The sequence below is a fragment of the Zootoca vivipara genome, chromosome 1 (genome assembly GCF_963506605.1).
Source record: "Zootoca vivipara chromosome 1, rZooViv1.1, whole genome shotgun sequence".
NCBI classification, from domain to species: domain Eukaryota; kingdom Metazoa; phylum Chordata; class Lepidosauria; order Squamata; family Lacertidae; genus Zootoca; species Zootoca vivipara.
This window is the reverse complement of record NC_083276.1, coordinates 61963022-61979860: the sequence shown is the minus strand read 5'-3', so window position 1 is coordinate 61979860 and position 16839 is coordinate 61963022. Positions and strand designations below refer to the sequence as shown.

General features: G+C 42.1%; 1 protein-coding gene across 1 annotated transcript in view; it reads left to right on the top strand.

The window, feature by feature from the left end:
* Window positions 1-14336, top strand: part of BDNF (brain derived neurotrophic factor) — a 42312-nt gene extending 27976 nt beyond the window's left edge. The window contains exon 2 of the mRNA XM_035117808.2: window positions 9223-14336. Coding sequence (XP_034973699.1) covers window positions 9244-9984 — 741 coding nt within the window. The 5' untranslated portion in view covers window positions 9223-9243 and the 3' untranslated portion in view covers window positions 9985-14336. The remainder of the gene's footprint in view (window positions 1-9222) is intronic.
* Window positions 14337-16839: the final 2503 nt, after the last annotated feature.

The window sequence follows — 16839 nt, the reverse complement described above, 5'->3', positions numbered from 1 at the left end:
GTGCGGTCCTAGAGATGCCTTCTCAAAAGTAAGTTGTATTGAGTCCAATGAGTTTTACTCAGTATCTGATGTTGTGGTGGGACACCCATGCTCACCTGAACTTTGGTCAATCACATCACTGTTGCTTACCAGGAGGGGAGGGGAGAGGGCTGGGGAGGTTGTCGTGGTGCAAATGCACCAGCAGGAGAACCTGATTTACACCATGCCAGCTTCATTGCCACCTTGCTCCTCCCCCTCTATCTCCCAGTAAGCAATGTGACCAACAGGAGGTCAGGTGAGTGGTGCTGCCTCCTCGCCCCATCCACTATACGCCCAGGAAAGTGAGTATACACACTTTCTTGGGGATAAACCATATTGAATCCAATGGGGATTAGTTCTGAGAAGACATGCATAGGATTTCACTGTAAATGTCACCGTTTATTGATTTGTAAGCAAGTTTCAGTGCCAGACTTCTCCTGAAAGATGCAATCCTTTGCTACTAACTTCAGTGTAATTCAGATGTAAAGGTAATTCAGATGTGGAAAGGTTAACTTTGGATGGTATTTTTCTTGTTTCCTCAAACATACATCATAGCAACTCAGTTTTTAGTACAATTGCAAAGTGATCTCAATCTGTCCAATTCAGAGTGTAGGCGTTTGGTATATATCCTCTATTGTTTCAGTTGTTACCGTGTTATGTGCATGTGGTGTGCATGGATTTGCATCCCACCTTGATGCATTTGCTAGAGAATGATGGGTAAGAAATAAAATGAACTGTGTATGCGCATATATTTTAATGTGTATAATATACAGTGGATACTTGTCCAAGAGAGCTGGGTATGTCAAGGCTGTATTGGAGGCCACAATTTCTGATGTGAAAGGCCTACCTACCTAAGCCCCTGGCTTGTGGGCTTTGTTGAGTAGTTATTGATAGGGCAGAGGCACTCTGGCCATGCTCAGAGGCATTCTTATTAGCACTGTATGTTTCAGGGTGAATAGTCAGTAGAATCTGTGGCCAAGCTCTGTCTCAAATGTTGCAATTTTACTGTATCTGAAAATGCTGACTGGGCAGCAAAAGGTCTTGATGAGTTCTTGGGAAGTGCTGCTTTTGCAAGTAGCAACTACATGTCAAGGCAAGGGGAGTGATGGGCTTTTGCAAGCCTGCATCAGGCCAATTCATGGCTTCTGACCATATTTTGTAGCCTTGAAGGTTCCTTTCCAACCCCTTCCATCCAGGTCTTCTTACATTGCTACAGCAGGGCCAGACCAATACATTTTGGCACCTGAGGTAAACCACAAAATTGTGCCTCTGGGGAAGAAAGATTGAGTGAACAAGGAACAAGGGGGCAATGAACATTAGGATCTGCTGCCCCTGTGGATCCTGCCGTCTGAGGCAGTGACCACACCTTGGCTCATGGGTGAGCTGGTCTTGCAAGGCAGAAACTGGCTTATTTCCACACATACACCCCAAGCAGGCTGCCACAAATTACTGTGTTTGACTGTGTCAGGAACTATGTAGGTTGAAACTGAATGTTATGGGTGGGTGTGGGGGACTCCCTGGTTCTGAATGGGGTAACTGTGCCCCTGAAGGACCAGGTGCGCAGCCTGGGAGTCATTTTGGACTCACAGCTGTCCATAGAGGTGCAGGTCAATTCTGTGTCCAAAGCAGCTGTCTTATCAGCTCCATCTGGTATGCAGGCTGAGACCCTACCTGCCTGCGGACTGTCTTGCCAGAGTGGTGCATGTTCTGGTTATCTCCCGCTTGGACTACTGCAATGTGCTCTATGTGGAGCTACCTTTGAAGGTGACTAGCCTGGTGACTGGGAGTGGCCGCCAAGACCATATAACACCGGTCCTGAAATATCTTCATTGGCTCCCAGTACGTTTCCAAGCACAATTCAAAGTGTTGGTGCTGACCTTTAAAGCCCTAAACGGCCTCGGTGCAGTATACCTGAAGGAGCGTCTCCACCCCCATCATTCTGCCCAGACACTGAGGTCCAGTACCGAGGGCCTTCTGGCAGTTCTCTCGTTGCAAGAAGCCAAGTTGCAGGGAACCAGGTAGAGGGCCTTCTTGGTAGTGGCACCCGCCCTGTGGAACGCCCTCCCATCAGATGTCAAAGAGAACAACAACTACCAGGCTTTTAGAAGACATCTGAAGGCAGCCCTGTTTAGGGAAGCTTTTAATATTTAATAGATTATTTTAATATTCTGTTGGAAGCCGCCCAGAGTGGCTGGGGAAACCCAGCCAGATGGGCGGGATATAAATAAATTATGATGATGATGATGATGTTTGACAACCTCTGCTTCTTGTGGGAAAGAGGAGGAGCTTTTCATTTGCTTGCTTTCTAGGTCAGGGGTAAAGGGTATTTATGTGGCTCCACACGTCTAGATAAAAGGCTACCTCCCAATTCTGTAGCTGTATATCCATCAGAGGGTGTACTTGGACTTGTAAGCTCTGGGGAGGGTCCCCTAACAGATCTCAACACCCTTAACAAATGTGAAAAAAGGTTCTTAAAGAGTAGATTATTGTGGTCATCTGTAAACAGATAATTGTATAGGTTTGCATTCCCACCTCATGTGAAAATATGCTCACAGATCCAACTTAAGAAGCAATGAATATACTTTCTGGAAGGAGAGTAATGTTTTCCCAGGAAGAAAATTGTCCAGTTTTGCGAGGCGGGAGGGGGATATTTGCAACAGGAGCACATCCTTAAAGAAAGATGTGAATTGTGCACAGCAAGAAAGAAACAAAAGCTCATTTACTGAGCAAAGAAAGTTTGTGACTCAAAATGTGACCCTGCTCTCTAAGCAGCCTAAGAGATGTCTCTTTATACATGAGCTGATTTTTCAGAACCCCTTTTCCTATTATGACCTCACACCACAAGACTGGCTCACTTGATGTGATTTGCTTCTGAGTTTCCACAATGAGCTCACTGCTGAGTCTTGCGTGTAGAAAAAGATTTGCTCTCTGTGCGTTCTTTCTCACAAAAAACATCTAGAGAAGAACATCTATGAGTAGCTATGGTGTGGGTGACGTGTGGCATAAACTTTCGTAGGCAATAGACTGATCTACTGCATTCAATGCCCAATGTAAACTCATACACATGGAGGGATGTTGAAGTTGACGGTAAAATGTATCTGAAGTGTTTTAGGCAAGGTGTGGACTGATACAATGGAAGACAAACTGTAGGCAAGATGAGAGCAAGAAACATCATGTCTGCATGGTCTTAAATGCAGCAGTGTCCACTTCTGAGGGAAAAGAACCATCCCATGCGTGAGAGTGTTGAACTGACCCCTTCTGCCCCATAGCTGTGGAGCTCCTTTCTCCAGATGCCTCCCAAAAGCCATGCATGAAGCAATTCAGAAATGCTTCAAAACAACTTTTTCTTTGGGTTAGCTAGCTGTGCCCAGGGCTTATCAGGGAGGTAGACTTTTTTTAAAAGAGAGAGAGAGAAGATTTCATGTATTATAAGTTACCCAAATAGGAACGTCAAATAGGAGCACCAAGGTAACTTAGAATTGAGTATGATAATAAAAGGTAAAGGTACCCCTAACCGTTAGTTCCAGTCTTGGACGACTCTGGGGTTGTGCACTCATCTTGCTCTATAGGCCAAGGGAGCCAGCGTTTGTCGGCAGGCAGCTTCTGAGTCATATGGCCAGCATAACTAAGCCGCTTCTGGCGAACCAGAGCAGCACACGGAAACGCTGTTTACCTTCCTGCCAGAGCGATACTTATTTATCTACTTGTACTTTGATGTGCTTTCAAGCTGCTAGGTGGGCAGGAGCAGGGACTGAGCAACGGGAGTTCACCCCGTCGTGGGGATTTGAACCGCCGACCTTCTGATCGGCAAGCCCTAGGCTCTGTGATTTAGACCACAGCGCCACCCACGTCCCTGGTGAGTATGATAATACTCAAGGCTAATAATTGAAATAAAGGTAAAGGTAAAGGTAAAGGGACCCCTGACCATTAGGTCCAGTCATGACCGAGTGTGGGGTTGCGGCGCTCATCTCGCATTATTGGCTGAGGGAGCCGACGTACAGCTTCCAGGTCATGTGGCCAGCTTCTGGCGAACTAGAATGTCGTTTATCTTCCCGCTTGGAGCGGTACCTATTTATCTACTTGCACTTTGATGTGCTTTCGAACTGCTAGGTTGGCAGGAGCTGGGACTGAGCAACGGGAGCTCACCCCATCACAGGGATTCGAACCGCCGACCTTCTGATCGGCAAGCCTAGGCTCTGTGGTTTAACCCACAGCACCACCTGCGTCCCAATAATTGAAATAAATCAATCAAAATTATTATGAGAGACACTCAGATCTTTTAATCCCTGCTCTGTATCATTGCCTCTGAACTGCCCTTTGAAGTTACCTTTTGCTATAAATGTTTGCCTGCTGTCATTATTTAGAAGTGTATGGCATCAGGCCACACCATGAACCTGGCTCCAGAACCAGTTCAGCAGTCTCCCAATGTGAATTCCCTGGTATGTGCATTCAGTCAACAAAGGGCAAAATGGAAACCCAGGTGGTAGGTGGGTGGCGAAGATAGCTCTGAGAGAAAATGAACTTTTAGCACCCTACTTTTGCTCGGTTGCCACCTTGCCACATGTTTTTTGAATTTACATGCCAAAAGCTGGCTTTGGTCGCCTCCATAACCAGATCAATTTGTACAAATCTAAAAAGGCCTTTTTGAAGTCAGATGGCAGATATATAGGATTTTTCGGAATAAATGCAGCAAACAATTCAGTGAGGGATGACCTGCTGAGTAAACTATTAATATTTATACATACACGCCACAATGATATATATGAATAGGAAGAATGACTAGTATCCAAAGGATGTGTTGAGCTTAGATTATTGTCAACAGAATTCCTAACAGCATAACATTTCCTCATACGAACATCGGGGCCTAAAAGTTGGGCAATTCCTGTCTTAGTGCGTAAAGTGTCTTTGTTGTGCTTTTCCTCTGACAAGTGTTAGGATTCCTTGTTTCCCACAGAATAAGGATGTGAAGTAAGTCTTTATACATAGCCCTGTGTTGGCAAACAAAAAGAGTGTTTACTCCAGTCCTTACTGCCAAGTATGAGGTACTTCAGTGTGAACTTCAAAAGCACTGAAATGAGTATTAACTGATTCTTAAGAAATGTGAATAATGCTATTGCTTGCTAGAAAGAAGCAATCGGTCAGCCACAAAGTTGTGAAAGGAGGCAGAAGAGTGGAACAAGTTAAGAAAGGAAGGTAACCCATTAGGCTCCTCCACATGGTTTGGGTGTTGATCATTCATCCTGAAGTTAGAGTAGGTCTGGAGCTTTATTGAGCATTCACTCTGATTTGTTTATACAGCAATGAGCATCCAATCGGATGTGTGCAGTGCTTATGCACTTTGCGTTTCATTACATTTTGCCCATTGCTTTCCCAACTGCAAAGCGTCTGTGTTGTTGTTTTAAGTGGATTTGTTGTGCTAGCTAGGCGGACATTTAATTGTGTAAACCTAATTTTCCAGTATGTGCTTGAAACCCTCCCTCAAAATCCTGATCCTAACTTTGGTAAAATCAGAAAACTGGGATGTTGTGTCTTTTCGTAGGGAGACTTGCAAAGTTCGTCAACCTGTCACAAAAGTAAAGATTATCCAGGAAAAGATATTTCCTACTCTAGGCTGGGATAAAAGTCTTCTAAGACCAAAGCAAAGGCAGATTGTTCGAAGCTGTATAAGGGAACCAGCTGTAATTCCATTGTGGTGGGTTTCTCCTCGATAAGTTTCTTTATTCCTTTGTGACTTAGGCTCATGTTAACAACACAGCTACAGCATTGTGGGAACTACCGTACTTCTCTGTGGGATGATCAGGGTAAATAAAAAAACCCACTTATTTTTATTTACCCTGATCATCCCACAGAGAAGTAAATAATTGGGACACAGGTGGCGCTGTGGGTTAAACCACAGAGCCTAGGGCTTCCTGATCAGAATGTCAGTGGTTCGAATCCCCGCAATGGGGTGAGCTCTCATTGCTCGGTCCCAGCTCCTGCCAACCTAGCAGTTCGAAAGCACCTCAAAGTGCAAGTAGATAAATAGGTACCACTACAGCAGGAAGATAAACAGCGTTTCCATGCGCTGCTCTGGTTCGCCAGAAGCGGCATTGTCATGCTGGCCACATGACCTGGAAGCTGACATCAGCTCCCTCGGCCAATAATGCGAGATGAGCGCCGCAACCCCAGAGTCGGTCACAACTGGACCTAATGGTCAGGGGTCCCTTTACCTTTATTTAAAAAATAATTAGACTGTAACTTTTGTTCACATTTCAGCTATAAGTTTTTTTCTTTTTAAAAATAACCTGGTTTAAAATGAAAGCAAAAATAGAACTTCTTAAAACTAAATTTATGACCTTACAAATTCATGAAAGACTGCTTTAAAAAAGGAAAGAAATAAAGAAAGAAAAGTGAGGATAACATTTTCATCCTTCATTAATAAGTACAGTAGTTCATACATTTATATTCTGGGTTGATAGTGGGGTTCAGGAACTTGAAAGACAACACGTGTCCTCCAGTAATCCATCTGAGTGCCTGTGATGGGGGCCCATTTTTAAATTAAAACCATATCTACTATATCCATCTCATATCATAGATGCAATTAGCTGAGGGAATCAGCAGAACTGGACAGGGTTTATGCCTCATTCTGCCCTCAGGCTTCCTTGATCTAGAATGGCTCTTGCAATCCCCACATACCACAATCCTCATAATTCAGTGCATTAACTTGTTTAGGAGTTTTACCCAATGAAGGAAACTTTTTCCCCGTAGTGACATGGCATTTACTCATAAAGTGATGATGTCACTCTATGAATTCTTTTGCCTATTGCATCTAGCATTCAAATATGTTTCCTCAAGAGTGGGGAAACGTCAGGCTTGTAGGATCTTTTCATTTCGTTTTGGTTTTTTTGTGTGCTAAGGTCCCACAGCACCTGCCGCCCCAATCCACACAATAGACATGACACAGTGTATTGGGATCAAATAAGGCCACAATTTTATTCCTTACAAATGTCAGAAGTCTGACCTAATCATTGGGTTCTGCCAAGAATTTCCAGGTCCACCTGCTGGAACTAAAACCTGGGTCAACCCAACAGCGGATGGAGGAGAGGGGGACCTATGACTTACATCAAACAGGTGGGCCACCTCTGTCCTGAGGAGTGCTGTGCCCCCCCTGAGCATTTGGACAGACAAAACTCCTCCTGGATCCCTTTAATGGGGTACCCATTACTCAGAGGGGCAGGCAGAGGCTACTGCTTCCCTTCCAGCCCAAGACTAAGGCTTACTGAATGCCTAAACTGCCAAAGTTGTGATGATTGCTATGAGGTAGGCAAACACCATGAGTCGTGGGGCAATTTGCCTGGTGGAAAAATTCCTGTCCAGCCTCGAATACAGCAGCCAACAGCATCCATAGCAAGGTCCAGCATGAAAATAAAGCAAAATATACAAAGAGAGAGGGAGGGAGATCTGTTTTCCCCAACAGTATTACAAGGCATAATTTAGAAAAGGGCCCCTGTGAGGATCAATTTTGCTTTCCTTGTCCCCCCACCCTATGAAAAGAAACATGAAGGGCACATTTAAATTCATTGATCCCTCCCCCTTTAAAAAAAATCAATAATTGAACTCTTTGGTTTACGATGAGATTTGACCGTTTCTGCTAAAATGGTAATTAAAGACACACTCCTAAACTTGCACACTACCGGTATGTAAGCAGCAAAGCTTTGTACATGATTGTTTCTTTTGCTTGTTTGCAAGCTAGGCACCATGTACTTACACTTTTCCTTGGTTTTTTACCCTTCAAAACTGGTCTGGTGAGGAGATGTGTCCAGTCAGGAATTATAGGAGTGCATCTTTCCCAGACACTCGCTCCAGATAAACTTCCCCACAGCACAGTGTTTTACCTAAAATGCCATATACTAAAGAGAATGTCCAGGCATAAATTGATCAAGCGCCTTCTAAAAATTACCATAGTATATTCTGCAAGGGAGCACTTGCTCGAAAACAAGAGCAGACTGGGAAAGTGATGAAGAGGGACAGCTTGACAGAGAGTACCAGCCTTGTTGCCTTGGTAATGGGCTGTCACATTCCCTTTCCTTCTCCCCCAAGTTATACAGACCAAGGGCAGTGCAGGGGCTTCACTGGCCCTCAGTTAGAGCACGAAGGAGGGGTCTTGACCTCTGCTTCACTGGATTTCATTGCCTGCTAGTTTAGTACAGAGAGATGAGCAGCATCTCCTTGCAAGCAAGCACCTCCATGTGCCACAAAATAGCGAACGGCAAGGATGTAATTGGGCTGGATTTAAAAAATGTCCCTGAACACCCTCCCCCCATTTTGGCTTAACTTTGATTGGGATAGCTGAAGACTTCCCTTGTTAGTATTCCCTTAATACACCTTTACCTTCACTTAGGAATGCCACTTCAGCTGCTTGAAAATATGTGTTGCCTGGCATCTGTGAGTTCCACAGATCAATTTTTTTGAAAACAAGCAAACAAAAACAAGCAAGCCATAGCTCATTGCAGGAAAGTCTAGTGTGTGTTGGGGCTTGTGTGCATGCTCTCCATGCCGACAGGTGGTTATTTGCTCCCCAATTTCTGAAATGTAGTTTTGGGGGCCTTAGATCCAGCGAGACAATCCTTCCTCCCCCCCTTTTTTTCTTTTTAAAGGTAATTACTGTTCACATAGTTCCAACCTCCGTGCTGAGATCTTCTTGCAAAAGACAATAACTTTCTGAAATCTTTCCCGTTACTACTGCATGCATACCGCAGATGCTTAGTAACCTTTCCAAGCATGCTGTTACACTTGTCATGCAAATAGAGGATAATTAATTATCATGCCTGGAGTGTGACATTTACTGTGCAAGGGTTCTTGAGACTTCAGGCCAACATCTTTAACTAGTTCCAAGCAGGGTAGTCCAATCATTGGCTTCTGCCATAGTGAGCGCTCTCAATGAATGCCTTTGTGACATGAAAGATAAATGTGGGAAACCTTTTTCCAGGTGTGATTTCTGTCGCTTGACTGGGATGACGGAATATAAACGCATGCCAATTGTCTGTGTGCGAGGTTAAAAAGTTATATTGGGTTAACACATAACTCTTTCCAACTTGGCAGAGGAGGGGGGTGTATGCTTGTTTTGCACCTCAAACGGTTGTGTGGGTGTGTGTTTTTTTTAAATCTATTTGTTCTGAATGCCTTCTTTTCTATCTTTCTTCCCCCTCTTCTTGTCTCCCACAGTTCCACCAAGTGAAAAGAGTGATGACCATCCTTTTCCTTACTATGGTTATTTCATACTTCAGTTGCATGAAAGCTGCCCCAATGAAAGAAGTGAGCATCAGAGGACCAGGCAGCTTGGCTTATCCCGGTCTCCGGACACAGGGAAATCTGGAGAACCTCGGCGGGCCCAATGACGCCTCCAGAGGATTGACGTCCTTGGCGGACACATTTGAACATGTCATAGAGGAGCTCCTGGATGAGCAGCAGGTCATCCAGCCCAGCAAGGAAAACAAGGATGCTGACTTGTACTCATCTCGGGTGATGCTAAGCAGTCAAGTGCCTTTGGAGCCCCCACTGCTCTTTCTGCTTGAGGAGTATAAAAACTACTTGGATGCTGCAAACATGTCCATGAGGGTCCGGCGTCACTCCGACCCGGCTCGCCGCGGGGAGCTGAGTGTGTGTGACAGTACGAGCGAGTGGGTGACGGCGGCTGAGAAAAAAACTGCGGTGGACATGTCAGGGGCAACCGTTACAGTCCTGGAAAAAGTCCCGGTACCCAAAGGCCAACTGAAGCAATATTTTTATGAGACCAAATGCAACTCCAAGGGTTATACGAAAGAGGGCTGCCGGGGCATAGACAAGAGGTACTGGAATTCCCAGTGCCGAACTACCCAGTCTTATGTGCGAGCTCTCACTATGGATAACAAGAAGAGAGTTGGATGGCGGTTTATAAGAATAGACACTTCCTGTGTTTGTACACTGACCATAAAAAGGGGAAGATAGTGGATTTGTGTTGTATAGATTATATTGAGACAAAAATTTATCTATTTGTATATATACATAACAGGGTAAATTATTCAGTAAGAAAGAAAAAAAATAATTTTATGGACTGCATGTATAAATGAAGTTTATACAGTACAGTGGTTCCACAATCTATTTATTGAACATATCCATGAGCTAAAGAGGAACAAGACAGAGAGAGAAAGAGAGAGAGAGAGAGATAAATTCATTTGCGCACAACTTTGAGAAAAAAAATGCATTACATTCCTCTAACATTGTGGTTTGTTGCTGTTGCCAAGAATTGAAAACTTTGAAAAAAATTTAAAAAAATAAAATTGCATGCTGCTTCAATTGTGAATTGATGATAAACTGTCCTTTCAAAAAAAGAAAATGAACCAAAACATTCCGTTTACATTTTAGACAGTAAGTATCTTGATTCCTGTTAGTATTATATCTGTTTACTGCTTTTAAATTCTTCTGGTAGCGTTGGAATTAAAACAATGTCAAGGTGCTGTTGTCATAGTTTTACTGTTGATTTTTTTTTTAATTCCCACATGGTTTTAAAAGAGGAGATTACTCCCTGTCATCACCGTATATGTTCTGGATAAAACAAATTTGGGGTTTTTTTGTATGTTGTGAAGGTGTTTGCAATATCAAATCAGACTACTGAAAAAAATAATAAAAAAAGGCAACTGAAAAAGACAATGTTGATGTTCCTCCCAGTGCTCTTTTCTAGTCTACAGGCAGCACTTTTATGTTTGTCTAGGTGTGGTTTCTATTCTATGATTGTTCTTTAAAGACCTGCCTTTTGCTTATTTTGTATTTTGGTTGTTCTGGGGTGTCCCCCCCCCCCAACACCTTTCCTCTCTTAGGAAGAAAACAAATTGCATTCTCTTTCAAATATATTCCCCCCACTTTCCTTGGGTGTTGAGAACAAAGGTGATTGCCCCAACCTAGGAAGGGAGATTTGCATACACAGCTGGCGTGGATTCCTCAGGATCCTTCGCAAGGCTGCACTGAGCTTGGTGAGGATGGAGAATCTCATCACCATCCTCTCGTTGTATGAGCAGAGTCTGTTCAGGGAGAAGTAGTATTTGTGCCTGGATTAAGTATCCCGTTGAAGTACAGTTGCCAAATCTTGGCAAGAAAAAAAGGGGAAAGAATCACATGAATATCAGATGGTACTTTAGCAAATATATTTGGAATGCCACAATGCTGTAACTTATGGATCCAGACGGTCTACAGTTGTGTTGGCAACGGAAGGAGTAGCAATCGCTACTGAAAAGAACTGCACAGAGAGACAGTGAAGCAGTAAAGGCTTCCCTGTGCGAGTAAATATATGCAGGGCAGCCAGATGCTCTTATTGTAAAAAGGAATGTCTAGTATGCCCCGGTTCTCAAATACCTGCCACTTTTTCTACTTGAGATAATATGACAGAATCCAGGCCTGAAGGAGTGGCTCTGGAATCAGGTAGGCAGAGCCTTCTACCTCAAAACCCAACTACCTGTTTCGTCTAAATATGTCTGCAACGGTCTATGGCTTTTTGAGAGGTAGCACACAATAGCCTTATCTTCTACAGGCAAGAGAATCCTGTAGAACCATAGCTCTTGGTTTAAAAGGAAATCCTAGGATGCAATCCTAGCATCAGTTGCATGCACTTTAATTAAAGGTAACTCCAGGGGTACTCTTAAGTAAGTAACTGAGCACAGGACTGATGCCTCTGGCCTTGGATAATTATCAGCAAACCCAGCACAACCTGCAACACAAATAGACAATGACCACATTAGAAATGCCACAGCAAGTGCGTGAACTCTCACTAAATATATTCGGTTTTTGTTTTGGCATGCATCATATAACCCACACGTTGCAATGCAGACAGTGTCATTTATCAAGGGATAGTTGCATGTATATTTCATAGCGATGATGCCTACTTCCCTGGGTGGGGTCCGACGTTTTGCTAAACGGAGGTCTTTGCTTTGATGTGGGCCTAGTTTTTCAAAAGTGTTAGATAAGGTCAATCTGTTTCTGGACTGAACCATTTCAAACTGAAAATGAAATACCCCCCCCTCGTGTCAGGGAGAAGGCTAAGCTACAGCCCTTCTCCTTTGACATCTAGTTTTCTATGTGAAGAGGGAAAGGGGGCATTCAATTATATGAATCTCCACCTGCAGTCTAAAGTAGTACAGTCCAGACACTGGTTTACTATTTCATGTGCTATTTGTTTGAACTAGGCTATAAATAAAAACCCAACCTTTCTTGGGTGACATTTCAACTAGCAAAATCAGACCTTAAGGTAATGTGTCTTAAAACACCACAATCCAGAAATAAGCTCATTTCAGATGCTGGGATTATTCGTTTAGCAGTGGAAATCAGTCCCTCATTGTCATTAATAGCCAGTTATCAGAAGTAAAAATTGGATGCAAACAAACTTAGCATATTTATTTATTTTATTTATAGAAAATATAAAAGCTTTTCACCAACTTCTAATATGGGAAGAAGGAGGTTGGTTCTGGGTTATTACAAATCTCTTCACTCTCCTTGGACATGTGTTCACTGTTGAAAAACAAAACACTAACCCAGTTGATTAACGACAGTATGCAGGTAGATGCCTTGCCATTAATCAACTCTTGACTGCCCAAGGTTGGGCAAATAAATGGTTGTTATCTTAAAGGAAAGCAGATGCTGTCATTGTCCATTTTTAATAGGCAATCCAACTGAGGCTAAATCAGCCTTTCGGCCCAATGGCAATCCCTTTATTTAGCTTTAACCTGCATCTCAGGCTATCTTCACCACAAAATCCTAGTAGACATTTAAAATAAGACATATAACTTAAAGGCAGGGAAAATATCTGGGTTACATTAATCCATGCATTTGGAATGGAAAGTCTTTGTAAGATTGTGTTATAAGCAAGTAGCTGCTTTTGTTCACACTTTTGAAAGTGGCAATGGAGGGGAATCATTGTCATCCCTCGGTGATGTTTTCTTATGTGATGAGAAAATATCACAATCCTGATTTCCTTCAAATCCATTAGGCTAGTTTCCTGCTTTATGGCTGTTCCTAACTTTATGTAGCGAAACAGTGTGCAGAATTGTTCTCAAACCATTTCCGCTGATATAAATGGATTCGCTTCCAGCCCTACTGTGTATATAACTAGGTCAACATCCTCACTCAGTCCTAACTAAAGCCTGTCACCTAAATTCCCACTAAAAATTGCAGTGGGTCATTATTTAGAGTCATGCGGTTCACAGTCTAAACAAAGGGGAAATCTGAAAGTAAGGTAACTATTGCATATCAAATATACTATACTAATTTAGCCTATATAAAAGATTCTTGGAATAGGTGTGATCTTATATCAGGATGCATAATATTGGTCTTTGGCTATTTTTTGACTCACAAGGAAAGAAAATGATTTTTGCTGTAATATAATCCACCAGCAGAACAGAACATAGAAATGTTTTTGTACATATCCAGAGTGAATCAGCTTTAGAATAACTTTATCCCTGTTGGGCATCATATATCATAGGATTAAAAATTAAATAAAATCAGATTTAGCTAGTCCTATTACTAATAAATTGGAGAATTCTATTCCGTTAGTGGACAATGACTGATGCAAACCCAAAATATTTCAGCCTTCACACAGGACAATTTAAGGCTCACCGTCTCTAACCACTATAGCAGATCTAGTCAATTCCATGGGCTTACTGTGGAATCGCAAGTTTGAGTATCACAGACTGAAAGCTACATATGAGAATGTAATTCGTATATCTAGGAATACTAAATTTTTATTAACAGTTGTACACTGTAAACACACAAACAATTACAAATCATTATTTGGGTGCAGAATCTGCTATGCAACAAATCAATATATTCCTAGCTTTTGTAAACTGAAACAAGCACTATTTTTAACACCCATTCTATGCCAGACCTACTACTACAAAATAAATCACAGGCTTGGCAGTTTTAGTTGAACTGAGGTTTGAAAAATGTCACTCAATTGATTTTTATTTTATTTTTTGCTGTGATCTGTTTGTGGCAAAAGTATTTCATGCATGTCTTTGGCCCTATTGTTTTGTTCAAAAAAAAAAAAACCTCTTGCAAATGTAAGTTAATGTCTGTGGCCTTGTTTTCTCTTATTCACCATGTGTAACAAATATTTATTGTATATTTATATAATTTTATGGGATTTTTGGAAAAAAATGAATCTGGCATTAAATCTTACAAGCATCTGCGTCACATTGTAAATAAAATTAAGCTATATTTAAGTGTACTGATTAACATATAATATATGTTTAAATATAGATTTTTATGTTTTTTAAATATATTTTCAATATATATATATATATACAGTATATATAAACTCGGGGTTTTTGGGACCATGTGACTTTTCTCTAATTGTAAACCAAACATGAGTTTTACAATGAAGATGTGTGTTCTTTTTTCCCCCAAAAGCAAAATCTACTTTTATTTTAACAATAAAATCTTCTTGGTAAGGCAGCTAGGCAGCTGTTTCATATTTGGACAGTTGGCAGGGGAGGGGGAGTTTCAAGAAGTCCTTTTCCACACACACACACAAAGAAAAGATTCCCCCACCCCTCCCAGAATAATGCCTAGCAAAACAAGCATCCATGGATCAGGCATCATGATTTTCATTCAGCTATAAAATAATGCACAAGTCTAACTTTGTATACTGGTATATCCATATTTAAAAAAAATGAATCATGTATGTGAATACATGATGCCTGGATCTGATAGCTCCAGAACATATTTAAAGGTTCCAATGTACCGATTCTGCTCTGTGCAGTTCTGAGCTGCTTTATTTGGTTCAGCAATAAAGACCAATCTACTCACATAAAAGAGTTCTTCCTTGCACTGCATCAGCACTCCCTAGAACAGTGTTTCTCAACCTTTTTTGGGCCACGGCACACTTGTTCCGTGAAAAAAACCACGAGGCACACCACCATTAAAAAAGTTAAAAAATTTAACTCTGTGCCGCCCTATATTATAATTATGACTGTAAGAAACACTTGCCAAATATTGCTTTCCGGCGGGTCGTTTGCACTGAGCTTTGGGAAAGAGGAGGGGAAATATTGCTTTCCGGCGGGTCAGTGTTGACTACGTGACAATGCAAATTGCCCTTCTCGTCGCCGCGGAACAGCGGTTGAGAAACGCTGCCCTAGAACACAGGTGGGGAATCTTTGCCCCTCCAGACTCCCATCAGCCTGACCAGCGACAGGGATATAGGCTTCCCAACCCTGCTCTAGAACTTTGGCAAAATGGGCCATCATTGTTAAAAAAAATCATGCACTGAATTTTTTAATTTTTTGAAAACTGGGACACTGATCAGCTTTTATATCCTTTTCTGCATTTTTAAGGTAATTGTACTTACAGAAAACCTACCATTTAAGAATGCAGGGTGGAGATCACATGGCTAAATGTGGTACCCCATCAAAAAGTCCCTGCTTGTGGAAAGTTAGAATTTCAGAACCATTGTTTCCAACCTGCGCTTTTTCAATATATATGACTTACTCTGTGCAGAGAGGTTGTTGCTGTTGTTTTTTGTTCTTTTATACCTAGCAGTGCAACCTCCCCACAAGCAATCTGAAGTAGTACAGTCCTATTAAGCAATCAATTATGTGTGGTTTGGCCTTACATACTTTTTCTGTGGAGGATGGGAGGGATGCAGGTGATGCAAGGATCATCTGCCAATCACACCCGTCACGAAGAAATCTAGAATAGCAGGAATTTATGACGAGGTTACAAGTCATTACGGCTGTCCTGTGAAAATGATGGTTATGAAAATACACCCCCAGCTTGGATTGTACATTATTGAACATACCCACAGCATCGCTAAAAAGTTATGTTTCTGCTATAACTGCCAAGCCTTTGTACACTTAATGACAGTCCTATAATAAATAAATCTTAATGATAAAAAACATATTGAAGCTCAGTTTTGAAAATCCAAACCACACACACACACACACACACACACACACACACAATGCCAATAATTTATTCAGGAGTATCCAGAAATCAGTACCCATCCTTTTTACATTTCCTGGTTTAAAAAGAGGGTAACAATAATGGCACATGAAATTGTTCCAGTGTGAATAACTGGAATAATGTAATATCTAACTTTTAAAGATATACTTCTGGAGCAGGTTTAAGGGTATGGGGTTGCAAGGGGGAAGTGGGCTCCGTTTACTCTACGTGCAGGCTCTGTGCCTCTTGTTTGCGCCCCCATACCAACTGCCCAGTCCACCAGGGAAGGGTAACATTTGGCCTGCCCTGGGTGCCAGCAACCCACACTACATCACTGATCGCCAGCATCTCCAGGTCAGACTGGGGATGTGAAACCCTGGAGACCCATTGCCAGTCAGTGTTGATAAAAAGGCAGACCAATGGATCAAATTGGTATAAGGCAGTTTCCTGTGTTCCAATGACATTAAGGTTTTTTTCAGAGATACACAAATGGCACATCGTAAGAGAACACTGCGAACTGCAAACATATGTGGTCTTCAGCCAGCATCTTCCCCATAGTTGAGATCGTGCTCTGCCACCAGAGGAAAGAAAAAAAAACCAATTGTATCCTCCACACCAAAATTCAGGATATCATTCAAGAGCTGGCTAACTCATACAAAATTACAAATACAATTAAATGGCATAGCCATATCATGCAGGAAGGTGGTGATGCAAATCCTGTTAGCGTTTATAGGAGACCATTTCTGCACATGTTCATTTCCTTCCCTCTCTGGTCCCTGCAAAGTCTTCTTGCCAGGGACTGGATCAGGTCTATATTCTAAGGTGTTCCCAACATGTTGTGAGCCCCAAATACACATTAAGACATTCTACATGGCATGC